This window comes from Micromys minutus, assembly GCF_963924665.1.
Source record: "Micromys minutus genome assembly, chromosome: 11".
Lineage (NCBI taxonomy): Eukaryota > Metazoa > Chordata > Mammalia > Rodentia > Muridae > Micromys > Micromys minutus.
The window spans coordinates 51,850,574-51,872,670 of record NC_137980.1 but is presented as its reverse complement, the minus strand read 5'-3'; the positions used below and the strand labels follow the sequence as shown (position 1 = coordinate 51,872,670).

General features: G+C 43.2%; 2 protein-coding genes across 4 annotated transcripts in view; one reads left to right on the top strand and one right to left on the bottom strand.

Annotated features, from left to right (window-relative positions):
- Positions 1–7,330, bottom strand: part of NCOA6 (nuclear receptor coactivator 6) — a 78,875-nt gene extending 71,545 nt beyond the window's left edge. For 2 of the 3 annotated variants that reach the window (XM_080924899.1, XM_080924901.1), the window contains exon 1: positions 7,194–7,330. The gene's annotated coding sequence lies outside the window, so the exon portion shown is untranslated. The remainder of the gene's footprint in view (positions 1–7,193) is intronic. The other variant, XM_080924900.1, reaches the window with a different exon arrangement.
- Positions 7,331–16,620: 9,290 nt separating this feature from the next.
- On the top strand, positions 16,621–17,116 carry LOC308426856 (ubiquitin-ribosomal protein eL40 fusion protein-like). The gene has a single exon (XM_080924819.1). It carries the CDS (start codon positions 16,665–16,667, stop codon positions 17,049–17,051), a length of 387 nt encoding a protein of 128 aa, XP_080780945.1. The 5' UTR covers positions 16,621–16,664; the 3' UTR covers positions 17,052–17,116.
- The last annotated feature ends 4,981 nt before the right edge of the window (positions 17,117–22,097 follow it).

The window sequence follows — 22,097 nt, the reverse complement described above, 5'->3', positions numbered from 1 at the left end:
GTAGAAAAAGATTTTAAAAAATTAAAAAGTAATTTTTTTTAAATGCTAGATTACACAACAGGTAGACAATGGAGACAAAGGCAGAATGTAGGAGCAACAGTTGGCCCAGCCCTCAAGAAGCACCCAATCTAAAGAGCAGGGAGGAAACAACCTCTATCATTTTCCTTTCTTCCTGCACTGGTCCAGTACTTCACAAAAGGGCTTCTCTTCCTACAGTTTTCATTACAACACTAAAACCTTTGATGGCTTCCCACTGTCAAGCCAAACTCTCCAGCCTAAAACAAGAAGAAATAGAACATTCAAAGTCTTCCATGAACCAGGTGTGTGGCATAAACCTGTAATCCCAGCACTCTGGAGGAAGTCAGGAGAGTCTTTACTAGTGTCAATACTAACCTGACCTAGAGAGATGATGTCTCAAAACAAAACAACAAACACAACCAAAACAGTCTTCTATGGTTCATTAGCACACAATGCACAAATTAGGGAAGACAGGCTTTGCAACTAGACTGCCTGAATGCAAAATTATTATCAATTGTTAACTATTTCTTGCTTAGGCTATAAAAGGGAATTTTAAAAAACCAGAATATTTTTCAAATTATTATGAAAATTAAAAAAAAGAAAAAGAAAAGAGCAAACTACTTGTGAAATGCTCAGCATGTGTGCAGCAAACAGTAAGCGTGCAAACCCTAAGCACTAGTGATGCTTTGACAAGTTTAATCTATCACTATTGCTGCAATTCACTCTTCATTTTGAGCCTTTATCTCCAAAAACACTGTGTAACAACCTGTTTTCCAGGCAAACTGGACTCTTATTTTTTTATGTTGAGATACATCTGTCAAAGAAAAACTTTACTTAGTCAGTTCTCTCCAACTTTAAAGCAGGGCTCTAGCCATTAAACTCGGGTGGCAAGTGCCTTTATCTACTAAACTGCCTCCAACTAGACTACTGTTTTCTAATCACACACCACTACCCTCAGGATGCATCAGTCTGTAAAGTAGTATCATCTTCAAGAATTAAGACTCTCGGCATCCTTGGTATTCTGCTTCAACTCCTTAACACATACAGACACTAATCGCACAAATTCTGCTCTACTCCTGGTATAAACTTTGCGGTGTAGAGTTCTAGCCACTTCGTGGCATGCATGGAAGGTAGTAAAATGTTCAAGAATGAACTCCTGCCTCCTCTCTCATGCGGAACTCCTAAGACGGCAACTCTATATCACAAGTACAAAGACCTCTTTTTTGCAATATTTTTTAAAGCTATCTATCAAAGTTCTCTATCACCAGTGTGGTAATTTCTAATATAGCACAGCACCCAAAAATAGTAAATGCCTAAATATCCACAGAATCGAACTAAATTTTACCTCATCTTATAAATTAAATTCTCATTTTATTAATTATATTCAAGTGAAGCTCAGTCTCTTGAATATATTTTAGTATTTAGCCTGTCTACAAACCCATTACTTTCAGCTATTCTGACCTTATCCCATTTGTTTTATCTTAGTTTAGGAGACAATATTCAAAATTCCAAAAAAGAAAAAAAAAAAAAAAAAGAATCAGAAAATCAACGGTCTATAGAAGCATAAACCTAAATACTGCAGAGCACCAAGAACTAGACGTCACATCTGCCTACAAGTATTGCAGAGTTTTCCTATGAAAGAATATGAGCTTAGTGTTGACAGACCTTCCAGGTTTTCAAGACAAGTCAGAAACTCAGGGGTTTGTGTAAAACTTTAAAGACATTAAAAATATTGCATGAGCCAAAGAAAATATGTGTGCAGGTCAAAGTCAACCACAAGTTGCCAATTTGTATCCTCTGCTACAAAATTATTTGCAAAAATGAGGAATTTGGGAGTTATGGCAGCCCTAAACCAAGCAATTCCTTCCAACCATCTCGGCTTAGATCTCAAACATTCTGACTTAACCTGAAAGCCAAATATATGTGACAACTTAGTGAGCTATAGTGGATACCTACTTTGTGCCAGGTGCTGGGGAGTGAGACATGAACGAGGGCTATAAATAGCAGGTAACATTTATTGAACATTTTGCAAGTGCCAGGCACTATTCTACGTGTTACATGAGCTAATTTAATCCTTTTAGCAACTCTACTAAGTACTATTATCTTTATTTTAAAGATAAAGCAGAGGCACAAAGTTACATAAATCTCTCCCAAGGTCCATTAGTAAACAGGAAAGCTGAAATTAAGACTTCAGATTCCACTAAGAAGCTTACAATTTGAAAGCAGATGTTAGTTAGTATCTGGTATTGAGATAAGTGATTATATATAAATGACATAATAAAATTGCACCTAACCTCATTCCACACACAAAGTGGACCAGAGATCTAAACATTAAAGGCAAACAGTTAAGATTCTAGTAGATCATTTACATGGTAACTTACATCTTGAAGGAGGAAAAGATTGATAAAATTGACATTAAAATTTCAAACTTTTAGCAACTTTATACAAATTTGACTTATTTAAAACTTTTTATGTGTAGGACTGTTTTGCCTACATATATGTATGTGTACCATATGTATACAGTGCTCATGGAGACCAGAGAAGGCACTGGATCCCAAAATTGGACACTTGCCAAGTGGGTGCTGGAAACTGAATGTGGGCCATACATAAAAGCATTGAGTGCTCTTAATCACTGAACCATCTCACCAGCATCCCAACCTGCTTTTTTCTCCATGCTGAGGATCAAGTCCAAGGCACTGAGCAAATTATGTATTCTCAACTCTCAAGAGTTTTAAAATATGGGAAATGACATCTGTAATGCATACATACGAGTTAATAATTAAAATATATAAAGCAACGTTTTAAAAAATAATTCAACAGAACAATATATAATCTAACAGAACAAGCCCCATCCGGGTGTAAATTGTATAAACCTGAGACTACCTCAGTTAACACACTCAGCAGATTCCAAAACAGTCAGTTTGCTATCACTGAACAATAAAAAGTAGCCCGGGGTCTACATCATACTGCAGGTACACAGAGAGGTAGGGAATCCATCCAGAAGAGCAGAGGTAAGATGGCAAGTCTCCATGGTATAGATATTGGACAGGAAAGTAAAGGTTGAACAACTAATGCATCAAAGTATATCAGGTGTTAAGAAACATTTACAAAAGAGTATTTTCAACTTTGTGAGCTGATATAAATTCTCTGTAACAACTGTTCAATCCTGCAACTGGAAGCACTTACAGCCATGGCCAATATGTAAACAGTGTGGCTGCACTTCAATAAAACATTATTTACAAAAACCAGGTTGGTGAACAAGATTTAACCTATGAGCTAGCTTGGTGCTCCCTAATGGAGGAAGCTGTGACTCCTACACTCAGAATATTCTCTGCACCCTGCCACTCACTACCTTTAATGTCAGCTGACACCTCTGATTTCTAACAAAAAACTATACTACAACCACATCTAACAGCTTTGGAATGGTAAAATACAAAACCAAACCAAACAAAAAAGCCCTACAACAATAACAAAACAAAAATCCTCCAACTTATTATCTGTGACAATTTTCCGTTCAACTTTACTTCACTGTGAAAAAATGTTTTTGACAGTCATCATCCAAACTAGAGTTTAAAATGGTCCCTTATCACTCACAGTATTGGCTATCAACACCTGTAATAGCTAATTCTGCTCAATGTCCACTCTCTGAACCTTAATTTTGGCCCTTATATCCTCCATATCAGAAAAGAACATTTATTTGTGCTTGGAAGACAGCTGTTTGTAAAGTGCTTGTCTTCCAGGCATGGGGACCTTTGTTCCATCCCAGGAACCAATTAAAACAATAGGAAACCAACCAACCAACCAACACAAAAGAACAGGTATTTTGGTGCTCAGTTGTAATCTCAGTGCTGAAGAGGCAGAGACAAGCAGTAAGCCTGTGCTTACTGGTCAGCTAGCCTACCCTATGTGACAAATCCCAGGCCATCAAGAGACCCTGTTGATATATGGATAGAGTGATAGATAGACCAACTGATAAACAAATGTTCAGCATGCCAAGCTGAACAGTGCATAAGAAATGACGACAGAGATTGAACTCTGGGTTCTACGTATATGAACACACATGCGCTTCCCCTGCCCTGCCCCGCCCCAAGTGTGTGTGTATGTGTGTGTGAGAGAGAGAGAGGGAGAGAGAGAGGAAGAGCATCCAATTCATCTCCTTAAAATTAAACCTCATTATATATTTCCCCTTTCAAAACTCTTGACTGCCCCCATCCTCAGGTGAGGAGGAGTCAGACTAAATTGCTCAATCAAGTCCTCATCAACCTTTCCTTATCTTGTCTCTAATCATACCTGCATATATATTGTTCTCTACCTTATTCAAGGTACACGTCTTTGAAATGACTTCTTAATGTGCTGGTAACAGACTATATATAGGACCTGGAAGATGAGTCAGGTAGTAAAATGCTTGTCCCACAAGGACATAAAGACCTGAGTTTGGAACCCTAGTCCAAACAAAGGCAGGGTGCACATCTGTAACCCCTTGCTGGAGGGTAGAGACTGGCCGGTTCCTAAAGCTCCTTGGCTAATGATCCTCCCTGGATCAATAAGCTGGAGGGTTAATGAGAGACCCTGTCTCAAAAAATAAGGTGGTTAAGACTGTAACATGGCTCAGTGGGTAAAGGCCCTAGCTGTCAAGCATGATGACCTGAGTTCGGTCTGGCAGACCCACAGAGGAGAAAAGAGAGAAGTGATTCCCACACGCTGTCCTCATGCTTCCAAATCCACCCACATACACAAATAACTGAAGAACAGAGAATAAAAACAAAAGTCATAAAGCAGAGAAGCAACCAAGTAAGACACCAAAGCCAAGCTCTGGCCTCCACATGCACACACACAAACCACATGCACACACAGTGCATGTTCTACACAACCCCTGTTGAGCAAGGTTCTGAGTTTGATTCCTACCACTGCATTCACAGAAAGGTATGTGTACAGATTCATCAGCATAGATACTTTTTATACTCAGCAACTATTATAATGTAATTGCTTTTCTTTGTAATCCAATGTGGCTTATTTTTAGAATAATTATACATTTAGAAATATTATTTTGAGAGCAGTCCATGTGTTTCACTAGATGCCACAGGGGCCACGGTACACATAAGACCAGATCTCTCTGCATTTGGAAGGCTCAGAAAAGTTGTTATTGAATATACCTAAGGCATTTAAAATCCTTTTAAGTTCTTTTGGCTAAAAGTCCTTTTTGTGCTTGGGATAAAACTAATGACCTACACTAACCTCTGAAAGTCTTTTTTCCCCCCTCCTGAGATACTGCCTTGAAAGCAGTCTCCTGCCTTAGCCTCCTGTGCACTGAGATTATACATGTGAGCCAATGCACCTGGCTTCTAAAGCTTTTTTGATAATGTGGGGCTCTGTGCTGTCATTCCTTGCTGTATCCATCTACATGGATTCCAGGACTTCCTAAGATAGCAAGATCATTACAGGAAGTGGTATAATATTTGTATATCCCCTATACCTGTAACACCCAATACAATATAAATGGCATGTAGACAGTTGTAAACCTGCTAAGTTTAGGGAAGAAGGACAAGAAAAAAAAAGGTATATTTAGCACAGATGTATTTTTTAATGAATGTTTTCAATTCATAATTCGTTGAAGATGTATATGCAAAACTTAGGGATATTAAAAGTCAACTATGCATCACTGGCTGATTTATGCTGATCTATTTAAACTTTGAATTCCCTATAATAACAGTACTTAAAGAGAATATGATGGAAAGCCTAGGTCTCTAAAATGCTTTTTTTTTTTTTTCTTGAAGGTTTTTTGTGTTCTTTGCTGTGCAATAAACATCAAAAAGAGGAAGGGCATCTTTAACTCTACAAGGAGGTTCTTTGTTGATGCTTTTTTTGTACCAATGGAGATCTAGGAAATATCCAATAATTGATTATCAATATTTTTTATATCCCACTCATCCTTTGTACTGACAAACTTGTTCAAATAAAACTTAACGGCTCTCTAAACTATGGTACCTTTTGGCTTAGTAAAATCCTTTGAGGAAACGTGTTGAATGAGGAAGCAGTAGGCCCTTCCAGGAGCCCCAGTCACCAACATGTCTTGGGAAAGCAATTACCTTTCTATGTCTCAGGCTAAAATCACTATCTGGTCTGAAATCATGACATGATATCCAAAGTCACTCTTTACCATTCTAACTGGTTTCAACAAGACCTTTCAGATGACCTCTTCAGGTGACCCTGCTCTTTAAGCAGCTGCTGTCCCCTTCCAGGAAAGACACTTTGGGTCACCGCCCCCTAACAGTCGGGTCCCTCCTTTTAAAGACAACTCCTTAAGTTGCTGGAGGTTCTCTCCTTTCCCAACCAGTTCCACTCTACCTTTTGCTGTCTGTCCAGCTCCTACATCCAACCCCCGCCACCCTTTCTTTCCTCATCAAGTTCTCTTCCCTTTTTCCTGTTGCTGCTTCCAAACGGACAAGAGGCTCCTCAGAGGCTCCTCGGGGCTCACAGGTCCTGAGACCCTTGGGAGTCATAAAGGCTGGCCATTCAGCGCCAGGACCTTTCCAGATTGATTCCCGCGTCAGTACCCCACTCTGATACCCGCGTTCGAAACCCCCATTTCTAAGCAATCGCCTCCTGTGCAGGGAAAGAACTATTGAGTCCTGACAGCCAGGACTTGGCCCCCAAAGCCACCTCCTCTATCCCTGGGTAAGACTCTGGGGTTCGGAGCACTGCGCAAGGCCTAACCCAACTCCACCGCCCACCACCCCCTCAGCCCACCAACCCCAACGCGGGTCCCGTTCGCTCCTGGGGTCTTTTCTCCGTGCTCCTGGCCCCAACCTCACACCCCGATGTCGCCCGCTGCTGGGCCGGAGCGCCACCCAGCTCAGTCCCCCGGCCGCTCTGCACTCCCGCAGCGCCCCGACCCCCCACTCCCCGCACCCTCCCCACCGCCACCCCGCCGCTCCCGCCCGCGCCCCGCCCGCAGGCCCCGGGCCCGCTCCCCAACATGGCGACGGGGACACGAGCGCGGCGGCGGGTGGGGCGGCTGCGGGCCCGGGCCGCACTCGGGCCGAGCTGCACAGCCACTCGGCGCCATCTTCGGGCGCCGGGCCCGGGCGGCGCCTCCTCCCCACGAAGCCAACCGGGCCGGGCCCGGGACGCCCGGCAGGCCCACCCCTTACGGGCCAGCGTCGCCGTCGCCTCACCTGAGCGCGGCCCCGGCCCTCCCGGGCGGGCCTCGCAGCGCCGGCCCGGGCCGTGCGTGCCCAGCGCCCTAGGCGCGTCCGTCCACCCGTCCTCGCGTGTGCCCGTCTGTCCGGCCGTCGGCGCCCGGCCGCCCGCAGCCCGACCCGGCAGGGCCTCAGGGAGCCGGTGGGGAGGGGGGGGATGGGCCGGACCGGGCCGGGGAGGGAGGGGGAGGGAAGGAGAGAGGGAGGGAGCGCGGCGGGGGCGGGGCGGGCCCGAGGGGCGGGGCCCTTGCCCACGTGATCAGGCGTCCCCTGGCGCGCAAGGTGGAGCGCGCGAGCCTGGGAGTGAGCGAGCGAGCAAACGGGCGAGCGAGCTCCGGAGCTGGGTCCGACCTGGGTCTGGTTAGACGTTCAGCACAGTCCCAGCGGATGGTTGTGTATGCTGGGTACGTTAGTGCTCCATGCCTCGTTTACTCAGCCCAACGATGGGGATAACAGTATTTCCAGACGCAGAAGAAATTAAGACTCGGAAAGCGTTTGACACGTCGGACTATTATAGCCAAACATCGGAGTATTAAAGCCATTTATTAGCATAGAGTCTGAGAACAGTGGCGATAAAGATAACCTTTATTATTCTCTTGTAAACATTTCCCTACTCTGCCCCACCACCACCCTAGTAGATGCTCGCAAAATGTAATTGTTAAGTGAACAAGTGTGGGCGGGTCACTGACCTCTCTTCCCAAAGTAGGGCTGGGCCTGGATTCACTTAAATCAGTTCTCACCACTTAGCTTCATGATTTTCTTTGCCCCTCTGAATCTCAGCTTCTTCCGCTGTAAGGAAGGCCAGGGCAGGCGTTAGGGTAGGTGGATTCTGAACTCAGTGTATTGTCTCATCTAAGAGAGAGGCCTATGATTCTTTCATTCCACAGATGTTTCTTCAGCACACACTGTGCACTTAGACCAGTACAGGAGACACCCTCGCCCCCATGCCCCCAGAGTGCCCCGCTATTATTTTTCTTGTCAGCAATATTCCTCAGTCAGAAATCACGCTCTTACTAAAAATGATTCGACAAAATCTAGATTGTGTGTGTGTGTGTGTGAGGGGGGCGGGGTGCGGAGGAGGTGAAGGGAGAGAGAAAACGTTTTGAGAGGAGAGTAAATAAAAACGTGATATACGTGTTTGGAAATATAGAGAAGCCTATATTTATGTATATGAGTGTTTTGGCTGTGTGTATGTATGTATACCACAGGTGCCTGCCTGGCGCCTGTGGAGGTATCAGATCTACTATCTGGAGTTACAGGGAGTTGTGAGCTGTCATGTGGGTGCTGGGAATGGGACCCTGGGTCCTCCCAAAGAGTGCTAGGCTACCGAGCCATCTCTCTAGTTCCCAAAATCTTTTTTTTTTTTTAATTAAAAAACCCAGGCAGGCAAGATGGATTAATGGGTAAATGCACTTGCCTACCTACCTACCATACCCGAGGACCTGGGCTCCGTCCCTTGAGCCCCACGTGATGGAAAGAGAGAAACGACTCCCACACGTTGTCTTCTGACTCTCGAGTGTGTGCATGCATACGCACATATTAAATTTTTTAAAAAAATATTTTATGTGTCTGATTATTTTTTTTTTGCCTGTGTCTATGTCCACGCACTACGTGCGTGCCTGGTGTCCGCCTCTGGGGGCCAGAAGAGGGCGTTGGATCCCTTGGAACTGCGGTTACAGAAGGTTATAAGCCACCATGTGGGTGCTGGGAACTAAACCGCTGAAATATGCCAAACAACCAATGATTTAATGTAATAAAAATCTTGAAACCCACTCTAAATTCTTTGCTCTTAAGCTAACAGGCAAACCAATCTCCCTAGGGCAGACACTGAGCCAGGCTTATTTCCGGTCCTCTTTCCTTCTCTCTGCCTCCCCTGATCCTACCGCCTGAGATTCCCTCCTACACAGAGACCCTTCACTTCCGGCTTCAAACATGGCTACCTCATGGAGATGGACCCTGATCTCTCCCTACACAGGTTTCTCTTAGCAGAACGTACTCATCAATTGAGTGTACAGCTGATAAATAAAAATAGTTAATTTTCTTTGCCACTAGACTGGACTTGTTATGCTGGCTTCTGTTTCCTCTGTTAATAAATAGCACAATGTTGATCGTGAATATTTATGTGGATTCTACATGCTGTCCTTATGAGGCCCAAGACCCTAAAAAGATGGAGAACCACAGGCAAGCCACTATGTAGCCGTGGGTGGCCTCAAACTCAGAGATTTTCCTGGCTCTGCCTCCTGAGTGCTGGGATTAAAAGCATGAATCACCATTCCCCAGGCCTTTTCTTTTCTATCCCATATGTTAACCTTATGACAGAATGGGTTTCATCAGGAGATTTTCATATGCAGGGATTTGTACTTTGATCCTACTTACTCTGTGCTACACCATCCTGTGTCTTGCACACCTCCTTCCTTTCCCAAACAATTCCTCTTCCATTTCTGTGCCCCCCCCCTTGTTTTAAACCTATATTCCATGTGCAGTATTTATTTTTCTGAGTCTGGCTTCTTTTGCTTAACATGATGATCTCTGGTTGCAATTATTTTCTATCAAATTTCATTCTCTCATTTTTATTTCTTAATTTGTTTTAACTTTAACATGCATGTGTCTAGAGAAAGGGCTATGTGCCTGTGTGTGTGTTGGAGGGGTGGGGGTGTCCGCAGAATCCAGAAGCGGGCCTGGAACATGCTGGTTCCACATTCACAGAGATCTGGCTGCCTCTGCACTTCTATATCCAGTTGATCTCATTCTTTTGTTTGCTTTATTTTATTTGGTGTTTGAGACAAATGCTCTCTGTGTAGCTCTGGCTGTCCTGGAACTCACTCTGTAGACAAGTGATCTCAAACTCAGCAACCCACCTGCCTCTGCTTCCCAAGTGCTGGGAGTAAAGGTGTGAGCCACCACTGCCCAAATGATTTCATTCTTTTTATGGCTAAATAACATGTAAGTGTGTATGTACAACAGCTTATTCATCCATTGATGATTACTTAGCTTGGCTATTGTGAATAGTACCACAGTAAGCACGAGGGTTTAGGGTTTCTGATGTATATTAACTTAGGTCCTTTTAGGTGTGGGTACATAAGAATGATATATCTGGATCATATGGTAGGCCTTTTATTGTTTGAGGAACATCCATATTAATTTCCATGGTTACTAGATTAATTCATTTTGTTTTATTAAAAGTTATAAATTATACCCAATAAAATACAAAAATCTTATGCATGTGCCTAATTTGGGGGCGGGGCTGGAAACTTGAACATGCTACACAAATGCTTTCTGCTAAGTTATATCCTTGGTCCACCTATGAAGTCTTTAACTTGTGTTCCTGTGGTGCCACCACTCACTCATATCAACTTGCAGATTAGCTAACCCAGAAGGTCCCCTTCTGTCCCCTTCCAGTGAATGCCTGTCCCATCAGAGGTAAGAATAGGCTGATTTCTAGCATTAAACTTATTTTGTCAATTCTTGAATGACTGATAAACAGAATGTAGAGCTTGTATTCTTCTGTGTTAGCCTGAAACTGGACACGGAGAATATATAGCATGTATTCTTCTGTGTCAGCCTGGAACTGGACACGGAGAATATATAGCATGTATTCTTCTGTGTTAGCCCGAACCTGGGATGCAGTGGAAGGGTCGCTTTTGTTTATGATACAATAAATGAACTGCTTGGCTAATCAATCTGAATACGAGAATGAAAAGTGACTGATGACTTCATTTTGCAGAGATGGGGTCCTGACATCAACAGGCCACCAGCAGTTAGGAATGACATCATCTACACATCCTCCAGCTCCACAAAACTTTCAGAGGTGTGAAAACTCTGACAAGTTTCAGAAACTCAATAGTAACAAGAATCTCATTTTCCAAGCAATTTGAAAAATGGACAAAAGACCTGGCTATAGACATGCCTCTGAAGAAAATACCCAAGTGGCAAACAAACACATGAAAAACATTTAACTTAAGTAACGATCAGAAAATGCAAATCAAAATCACAATGAAGGGTCTGGGTAAACGCTCATGGAAAACACAAGCATACGGGCTCAAGTTTAACTTTCCAGCACCTGTAATCCTAGTGTTGAAGTGCTAAGAGGCAGTTCTCAGCCAGGAGGTGGTGGTGCGTGCCTTCAACTCTGAGTTCCAGGCCAGCTTGGTCTAAGGGTGAGTTCCAGGACAGCCAGAACTAGAGAAACCCAGTCTCAAACAAACAAACAAACAAACAAACCCCTCAAAATCTAGTTTTGAGTTTTGCAGAGTGGGCTCCAGGTTCAGAGAGAAACTGTCTTAAAAAAAAAAAAAAAAAGATAAACGATAAAGAAAACCAATTGAATGGCTATCTTACACACACTCATGCACACACATACACATGCCCACCCACAAGTGCATGTGTGCAGTCACAGTAACAACGAGAAACTGGGGCTGAGAATATGGCTTGCTTGGTAGCGTTCTTGCCTGACATGCATGAAGGAACCTCTGGGATTGATCCTCAGTGCTGCCGGAACACCTTTAATTCTAGTAACCAGGAGGTGGGGGCAGAAGAACAGAAATCCAAGGTCATTCTCAGCTATAGTGAGATAACCTGGGCTACATGAGTCTCAAAAGGGCAGAGGGAGGCAGAAAAGTACTATTGTCATGGAGATGGGGGAATTGGAACCCTGTGTATTACTAGTGGGGCTGTAACTGTGGAAAACAGCCTGACAGCTCCTGAAAAAGTTAAACATGAGATTATCACATGAGCCAGCACTTCCATCCAATTTAAGATATTTAAATTGAAAATATTTCTGTATACCCATGCTCACAGTTGTTCATGACAACCAAAAAGTGGAAGCAAGTCAAATGTCCCTCAACAGATGAGCAGAGGGTGGCTTATATTGTGAAATATCGAGCCTCAAAAGAGAAGGGGCTAGGAGGATAAGAAATATGTGCTTAACCTGAACAAAGCCATCACCTCAATTCCCAGGTCCAAAAAAAAAAAAAAAAAAAAAAAAAAAAAAAAAAAAAAAAAAAAGGTTTTGATACCTACATGTCACAATGTAGCTGAACGTTAACATTGTACTAGGTGAAATCAGCATGAAAGAACAAATATTGTATGATTCCTCTTCTGTGAGGTAGCTCAGTCAACTCACAAAGACAGAATGTAGATTACTGGTTCCCAGAGGCAAGAGGAAGTGGGGATCTGGAAGCCTTTCATGAGTACCAGGCTTCAGTTTCTGAAGGGTGGTGGTGTGGTTGGCAGGGTAGAAATGGATGATAGGGAATACTGCTGTGGATGTTCTTAATGCCACTGAGCTGTACCTTTGAGTGGTTGGGATGGTATATTAGTCAGAGTCCTCCAGAGTCACAGAACTTATGGGATGAATATCTCTCTCCCTCTCTCTATATGTGTGTGTGTTTAATATATCCAACACACACACACACACACACATATATATATGTATATATACATATATATTTATGAATGACTTACTAATCCAGCAATGGCTAGCTATGAATGGAAAGTCCAAGAATCTAGTCCTACAAGGTTGGGTGTCGCCACTGGTCTTCTGTATATGCTGGATTCCCCACTGGCTCCAAGCCAGTGAAGGAATGGATATATCAGCAAGGTGAAGGCAAGCAGGCAAAGAACAAAACCTTCCTTCTTTCATGTCCTTATAAAGACTTCCAAAAGAAGGAAGATCTAGGTTAAAGGCGTGTCTTCCCACAGCAAGATCCGGATCGAAGGTGCGCCCTCCATTTCTGGATTGAAGTTTATTCCAGATGTAGCCAAGTTAACAAGTAAGAACAGTCATCACAACTGGTACGTGTTATATACACACACACCACATACACACACACACCACATACACACAGAACCCAAGCCATCATCAATTCCTACTTTTAAGACTGTGTAGCGCTGGCTTAGCCTGGAACCCACAGAACTCTGCTCATCTCTGCCTCTTGATGCTGGAATAAAGGTGTTCATCACCATGCCTAGCAACAACTCACTCTTGAATTTTGTATTATTATTTTAATTATATATATATATATATATATATATATATATATATATATATATATTGTGTTGTGTGTGTGAAAAGAGAGTGCAGTGCTCACAGAGCACAAAAGATATCCTTCTCCAAAGATTTTAGTGTTATAGCTCTCTTAGATGGTATTCAATGAAACAGCTTTTGTGCATACCCTTTATTTGGGGGTGAATCAAGCACTGTATATATGAATCTTGGAGAGTGGGAAGGGGTTTCTTCTTAGGGTGGAGTTTCATTGGCTGAGGCTTAAGGTTTGGGGAATACCTCATTTGTATGTTGAGGTGTTCCAGGAAGTTGAACCTGTAATTTTGCCAAGGACTGGGTAACATTCGTTGGGTAGAAGCCTGGGGGTTGGGCTCCCCAGATTAGGCAGAGAAGAGAAAGTCCTGCTAAGAAAAGGGAGTTCTCCATTTTGTGAGGAGCTCAGTCAAGAAAGCTGACCACATATGGTAGATTACAGTTTTAGCAGTGAGGTGCAACAATCAAACAGAGAAGTTGAACTTGCACCCAACTAGAGGCTTCACCACTAGTGACTTGCATCAATGGTACTGGAGGTTAACTTTGCAGACTACAGTGGGGAAAGGTAATCACTAGCCCAGCTATGAACCAACAGTGGTGACCTGCCTGCAAGACACACTGGTACAATAACGGCATACATATGTGGGAGCAACCAACCACTCTCTGATTGAATTTAAGGCCCACCCTATTAGATGAAAACCAGGCCTGACATTGTTTGGCTGGCCAAGAACCTGAGACTGAACAGACCACAGATCTATGGGAAAACCAAGTACTATTGTTGTACTAAAGGAACATAGCAACAAAATGACTCCCAGTGGCATTCTGCTGTATCCATAGCCCAGTGCCTCACTCAGCTACCATCAGAGCAGCTCACAGTAATGGGAACTTACACAGAGACCCACAACTTGACACTATACAATGAGTGAGAGATATCAGAACACTCAGTACTAAATGGCATATCTTTATCAAACCCTCCCAGTAGAAATCAGGGACCTATGCAGAAGAGGAGTGGGAATCTTTTAGAGCCAGAGGTGACAGATGACTCTAAGAAATAGTGACCTCTGGATACAATAGGATCAACACACATATACACTCACAGAGATTACGGCAGCACACACAGGACCAGTACATATTCAAACTAGACAGAGTTCCAGGATAATGGGGAGGAAGTGGGCACAATCTTCTACCCCTAGCCAAGAAGCTATCTGCAATTGGTACCTGCTTGCAAAAGAAAAGACAGTCTAAAATGGAGTCCTTTAATCACAACTTAGAGGAAGTTCCATTCCAGGAGTCTCAGGTTCTTGGCCAGGAGATGTCCAACACAAAGTATAGTATAGTATAGTATAGTATAGTATAGCATTTTTGAAGATTTTTTTTTGTTTCATATAGTTTTGACATTTTTTTTTTGTCTTATTGATCTTTTGATTGTATATTTTGGTTTCTTTTTTGTGTGTGGGTTTATTTGATATTTAGAGCGGGGGAGACAGACAGACAGAGAGAGAGAGAATGCAAATGGGTGAGTAGGGAAGTGGGAAAGATCTGGAAGGAATTAGGAGAGGGGAAAGGCATCATCAGAATATATTGTATGCATTTTTTTTAAAATCAGGATACGGACAAACAAATACAGTAAAACAATCCAGCACTGTAGCATCAGATTAAAAGTAGTAGTGTATACTTCTGATCCTAGCCTTGGGTTCAAGGCCAGCCTTGTCTAGACGTAGAAGGAGAGGGAGAGGGGGTGGGAGAGTTAGTTCCAGACAAAAACAAGTTTGGCTGGGCATGGTGGCACAAGCTCAAAAAAGAAAGAAAGTTTGAACTTGGGATTTAATTGAGAACATTTAAGAACCGGTGATGGCCGCCAACAATAGACCTACATCTTGCACAGGGAGAAGAACCAACAAAGGGGGTCAGATCATCAACAGTCCATTGTTTTCAGGGTTCGTCTCAAAATGGCCAATGACTAGGCTAGTTGGGTAAGTAGTCCTGCAGGGGAACATCACATCTCGGTGGGCTCCATTCACTGGGCAAACATTGTACTGTGTAAATTCATCGATGGTTGACCAGTAGGTGGCAGGAAAGTGCCTTGATACACAGACAAATGGAGGGGCCCTCAAGAGAAGCAACATTCAGTGTAAAATTTATACAATAAATGCTTACCATGGGCAAGAAGGCTTGTCCTTCAGGAAGAAAGAATTTAAAATGGAAGAAATAGAGCCATAGATACACAGCTGGGAAAAAAATTGAACAACATCAAGTATGTGCCCTAATTCAGGTCATCTTAGCATTCAAATATCTGTTTTCAAAATATTATGGAATTTTAAAACTAAAAAAAATTTTTTTAATTTTCATTTCACATATATGAGAGGTTTCCATACATGTTTGTGTTTGAACCTCATACATGTAATGTCCATGGAGGTCAGAAGAGGGTATCACATTAATTGGAAATGGGAATTACAGATAGTTAGGAGATTGTGTGGGTGCTGGGAACCAAATCTGTGTCCTCGGCAAGAACAGCTAGTACTCTGTACCTCTGAGACATCTCTCCGAGAGAGAGAGAGAGAGAGAGAGAGAGAGAGAGAGAGAGAGAGAGAGAGAGAGAGAGAGAGAGAGAGAGGGAGGGAGAGGGGGAAGGAGGGGGAGAGAGAGGGAAGGAGGGAGGGGAAAGGGAGAAGGAAAGGGAGGAGAGGAGAGCATGAACATATGTTATGAGCACCATAAAAACCCTTTTCAAGCCTTCTAGAAATTGCTGAAATTCCTTTCCCTTCAGTGAATGGTCCAACTTCTCACTCTACAGGTTAAGCCTGACCAGGGCTGAGCTTCATACATTGCAAATGGAAGCACAGAGAATGCAGATTCTGAATCTAGCTTCTGTAGCTGTGCTTGTTTCTGAGATTCATCCATATTAGCGCACACGTTTGTAGTTTATCCCATTTTATTGCTGGGTAGCATTTACTGTGACTATGTTATGGGTTATCTACTCTGCTGCTGCTAACTGCATTTAGGATTTCACTGTAAGGGTAGTTTTGGGTCTGTCATCTCTTGTTTTTGTTTAAGACAATGTCTCACTATGTATCTCTGGCTGTCCCAGAACTTACTGTGTAGTCTAAACTGGTCTCAAACTTACAGAGAGACACCTGCCTCTGCTTCTTGGGAGCTGGGAGCAATGTCTGTCCTAGTTTTGGGGAGATAGAATATCTTAAGCAGTATCTGCCAGTCTTTTGTTTGTTTCTTTTTGAAACACAGCCTCTCTGTGTAGCCCTGGCTGTCCTGAAACTTGCTATGAAGACCAGGCTGGCCTCAAACTCACAGAAATCCACCTGCTTCTGCCTCCTAAGTGTTGGCTGGCTGTTTGTTTAAGAGTCTGTTTTTCTCTTTCTCTTCAACGAGGCGGCCGAGCGGCAGACGCCAACATGCAGATCTTCGTGAAGACCCTGACGGGCAAGACCATCACTCTTGAGGTCGAGCCCAGTGACACCATCGAGAACGTCAAGGCCAAGATCCAAGACAAGGAAGGCATCCCACCTGACCAGCAGAGGCTGATATTCGCTGGCAAACAGTTGGAGGATGGCCGTACCCTGTCTGACTACAACATCCAGAAAGAGTCCACCCTACACCTGGTCCTGCGACTGCGCGGTGGCATCATCGAGCCGTCCCTTCGTCAGCTTGCCCAGAAGTACAACTGTGACAAGATGATCTGCCGCAAGTGCTATGCACGTCTGCACCCCCGTGCAGTCAACTGCCGCAAGAAGAAGTGCGGCCACACCAACAACCTGAGCCCCAAGAAGAAGGTCAAATAAAGCTGGGGCTATGCCTGGCCTGGGCCCCTGGGACCAAATAAAGGCCCCTTTCATCGACTGGAAAAAAAAAAAAAAAAAAAGAGTCTGTTTTTGTTTTGTGTGTTCAGGTGTTTTGCCTGTATATAGTGTACACTGTGAATGCAGTACTTGTGGAGGTCCAAAGAGAACACCTTATTCCCCAAAGCTGGGCATAGAGAAGCTGGGAAACAAACTCGGGCCCTTTGCAAGAGCAGCAAATGCTCATAATCACGGGGTCCCCTCTTCAGTCCCAGTTTTGTAAAAGCTTTTGAGTGGCTGTTCAATCCTCTGTTGACAACGAAGAGCTGAATATTCATCCGTTCCTCCCTTCATTTCTGTCCATTTCTGATTCATAATTTTAAAAGTATATTTGACAGCTTTATCAATGCATAAAATGAATTTTATAGTCCTTTGTACCCTGTTCCTCTTTCTTGTGCCACATCCTTCTCCAACTGAAAACCGTCTTCCCAACAAATCCCTGCCTACTTGAGTCTTTTTATGTGTGGGACCCCCTGAGTTTAATTAACCTCTCACCATGCCTGAGCATGGGTGCGGGGTTGCTTCATATTTTTAAATGTCTTATTTCTTATTGATGTGTGATACATGCACGCAAGTGTCCAGGTTTGTGCATGCAGGGGCCAGCAGAAGACGGTCAGTGTCTTCTTCCTCTGTTCTTCGTTAGATTCTTGTCACTGCATCTGAAGTTCACTGTTCTGGTTAGACTGTCTGACCAGTGAGCATCCAGGATCCACCTGTCCCTACTTCCCAGTGCTGGGCGGGTAGGTATGTAGTAGCCATGCCTAACATTTTACCCAGGTTCTGAGAATTCAACCCCTGGTCCTCATGCCTGCCCAGCAATGTTCTTACCCACCAACCCATCTTCCCAGACCTATCCTTCATGTTTTTGACTGTTAGTAGGATGTGAATATGTTTATATTTGTCTGGCAGGTTGACTCTAAGTGACTTTTTGTTTTACAATCTATTGTGTCAGAGTCCAATAACCCCAGTTCCCCCCAGTTCCCTCCCTCCTCCCCTCTGCCTCTTATTGAGACAGTATTTCATTCTGTAGTCCAGGATGGCCTGGAAATCACTTTGTAGTGCAAGCCAACGTCAAACTCTGTGATCCCCCTGTCTCAGTCTCTGGAGTGTTGAGATTATAGGTATTCACCACCAAATCTGGCTCTCCAGTCTTTCTCCCTCTTTAAAAATTTATGTGTATTGGTATTTTGCATGTGTATGTGTCTGTGGCAATGTCTGGTTCAGGCAAAAGCAAAAAGCAGGAGCCCCTGGAACTGGAATTACAGAGGGTTGTGAACGACCATGTGGGCACTGGGAACCAAACTCCTGTCCCCTAGAAGAGCAGATGCACAGTAACAAAACAAGTACGCTATTTCTCCAGCCCTCTTTCTCCTTCCTTCCTGCCTTTCTATTTCTCTTCCTTCCTTCCTTCCCTGCCTTCCTTTCTTTTCTTTCTTTCCTTCTTTCTTTCCTTCTTTCTTTCTTTCTTTCTTTCTTTCTTCCTTTCTTCCTTCCTTTCTTCCTTCCTTCCTTTCTTTCTTTCCTTCCTTCCTTCTTCCTTTCTTTTCTTTCTTTCCTTCCTTCCTTCTTTCTTTCTTCCTTTCTTCCTTTCTTTCCTTCCTTCCTTCTTTCTTTCTTTCTTCCTTTCTTTTATGAGGTCTCACTATGTAGCCCCGGCTGGCCTAGAACTTGCTATGTTGACCAGCCTGGACTCCCAGAGACCTACTTGCTGATGCTTTCCAAATGCTGGGGTTAAAAGCATCACCACACCAGACTTCTAAAATGTTTACGGTCTATTTACATGAACTACTTTCCCTCATTCTTTATTTTCAACCTATTTGTGTCTTTGAGTCTGAATCTTGAGTTTATGAATCTTTTCATAAACAATGAACTTCTGGATATTATTTTTATATCCAGTGTGATGTGGTTTCTTGATCAGATTGTTTTACCCATCCACCTTGAAAGTTACTGTTTTGTAGGACTGGGGTTCGAGCCCAGAACTTCATGCATGCTAGACATGCTCTACAACAGAGCTACATTCTTGGTCCTGTTCCCACTTACTTATTGAATTCTTGAATTTTTTTTTTGTTTTGAAGACAGGGCTTCTCTGCATAACCTTGGCTGTCCTAGAACTCACTCTGTAGACCAGAATGGCTTCAAACTCACAGAGATCTCCCTGCCTCTGACTCCAGAGTGCTGGGATTAAAGGTATGCAACTAGATATTTCTTAAATCTTTTAATGATGTACTTGGCCCAGATTATTTTCTTCCTCTTATGGAAATATCTCTGAATTATAAGAAGATGTGTAAAGATAAGGCCAATAAAATTGACTAGTAAGAATGATCATTTAAAATGCTCCCCACGATCCGGCAAGGGGCTGGGGATCCTCTACGAGCTGCCCATGGTTGGTAGTGACCACCTAGCATGGACCAAACCATAAAGTTAGTTCCCAGCACCACAGAAACCAGGCATGATAGCACATGACTGAAATCTAAGACCGTGGGAGGTAGGGGCAGGAAGACAGAAATTCAAGATCATCCTCAGCTGAGGGCCCTGCCAAAGAAAATAGTAAAGGAAATGCCAAAATTGATTGAGGAAGTACTTTTAACTTTATGTGAGGCCTGAGACTGTCTTTAGAGCACTACGTTTTCTTTTCTCATTTCATAGATAGCCAAAGTCATATTCTTCAAATGAGGCAAAATTTCCAGTGTTCTTTATGCCATCACAAGATAGTATGGTCTAAATAAACTAAAAATGATTAGAATTAATCTCAGACTGCACTGGCCTTGCCTTTTCCACTAGTGTCTCCAGTGCCTTGGTCCATGCATAACAGAGCGCACACATAATATGTAATGCATTTCGTGGAATAAACTTTAGTGTTTCACAAATGTCACTCTCTCTCCCCTCCCTCTTCCTTTCCATTCCCCCTTCCTCTTCTGACTCCCTCCCTTCCTCCCTGCTTTCCTCCTTTCCTCCCTCCCTCTAGTTTTGTTGACAGTTTCTCTGTGTAACTTGGCTGTCTCGGAACCCAACTGTAGACTAGGCTCACCTCCAACTCAGAGATCAACCTACGTCTACCTCCTGAGTGCTGATATTAAAGGCATCTGCACTGCTGCCCAGCACAGACTGGCCTTGGAATTATGATTCTTCTGTCTCAGTCTCCCTTGTACTAGGACAGTATTGAAACAGACATCCTAAGTCATCAGAATCTTAGTATTCAAGAGTCTTAGCTGGACACAGTGTCCCATGACTACAATCCAAGTTCTTAGGAGGCAATGATAGAGGACCACTGTGAACTCTAGAAGCCAGAGGAGGAGGAAAAGGTAGCAATTACAAAATATAGTTCCATTTTTACTATTTAAACAATCATAAATGTGCAGAAGAAAGCAGCTTGGAGGAACATGTGCTAGATTGCTGACAGTGCTATAATTGGAGAGTGAGTTCTTTAGGAGGGTGGATAAATTATAGATCTCCTAGATAACTGATATACTAATGATTGTTACATCTTTAACATACATATGAGGCACACTACAGAGCTTATTGTGAAAGCATTGTACCTTACTCATCTGTAACAAGTTCCTGTTCACTTGTTTTGTATTTTGTGGTGGTGGAGATAGAACCCGGGCTCTGTGCACGCTGGGGGACATGGCACTAACCAATAAGCAACCTCCACATCTCTTAACGTCTGTCTTATTTAGGGCTGAAGTCTAGTGCCTGAAATATAGTGGCTAATAAGACAAACATGGTAGTTTGAATGAGAACAGCCCTCATGGGCTCCAATGTGTGAATACTTGGTGGAACTTTTTGGGAAGAATTAAGGGTAGCCTTGTTGGAGGAATTGTGTTACTGGGGTTGCATTTTGAGGTTTCAAAAGACTCCCAGAAATTCCCAATGTTCTGTCTCCTACCTGCAAATCAAGAGCTCATAGCTGCTGTTTTAGCCCTCTGTTGGCACGCTGCCATCAAAGACTCTAATACTCTGCAGCCTAAGGCCCAATTAAAGTCTTCCTTTTTACGTTGTATTGGCCATAGTGTTTTGTCACAATAATAGAAAATAACTAACACACCATGTACAAATGACATTACTTAGGAAAGGTACTTGTCAAGTGACCTATTATTCTTAACAAAGAGCTCACCCAGTAGTTGTGAAATTGGTTAAGAAAACAAGTTACAGAGTTAGATATCTGAGCCTCAACCCAGGTTCTTCTACTTAACAGGTAAGACACTTTGGACGAGTCCTTTAAATAACTTTTTGCCCATATTTCATCAATAAAGTGAGAATACTATTTATATCTGGCTCATGAGGTTTGTGACAAAGATTAGGTAAGATCATTTTCATAAAGTGCTTAGCTTAATTTCATTAAGTGCATTTAATAGATACCTACAATAAAAGTTATTATTTGTAATTACTAGTATAGTTTTGGCAACACAACCCCTACTAAGTTGATTCCAGGATGTCCAGGTGTCAGGAGCTTCTAAGATAGAGCAAGCCAAGGTCTCCTCTCTCACTCTTACTTCCAACCCCATGTTTGGATTTTTGGTCTCTAGTTAGGCATACTTTGACATTTTTTTGGAGTTTAGAGAACCCCTGGAGGTGGGAACTAACTGGAGGAAGAGGGAGTCTAAAGAACAAGGCTTGCGCTACTGACCTTCTTTCCCGTGCTGTCTCTTTCTCCTGATCTGCCCTGGTGTGAGCAAGCTCCCCTGCCACAGCTAGAAACTCTTTTATCACCAAGCCATCTAGGCCTGATGGACTAGATCCTCTTAAACTGCAAGCCAATGTCAACCTTTTCTCTCTTAAGTTGCATCCTGCCAGTTATTCTATCAGAGCAATGAGAAAGCAACTACTATATCAGTTAAGCAGAAATCAAGCCAGAGTCAGGGTTAAGCAATATTCTTCCTTTAATTCCCCATTGCAAATGGAAGCCCCTGAGCTGATACCCACCCCCACCCCTACTCGGCTGTCTGGGGACCTTCAAATGCAAGGTCCTCAACCTGGTGGAAGGGGAGG

What these genes read in the sequence shown, in the direction of transcription:
- LOC308426856 (XM_080924819.1), top strand. Translation starts at nt 16,665, where the DNA reads ATGCAGATCTTCGTGAAGACCCTGACGGGCAAGACCATCACTCTTGAG.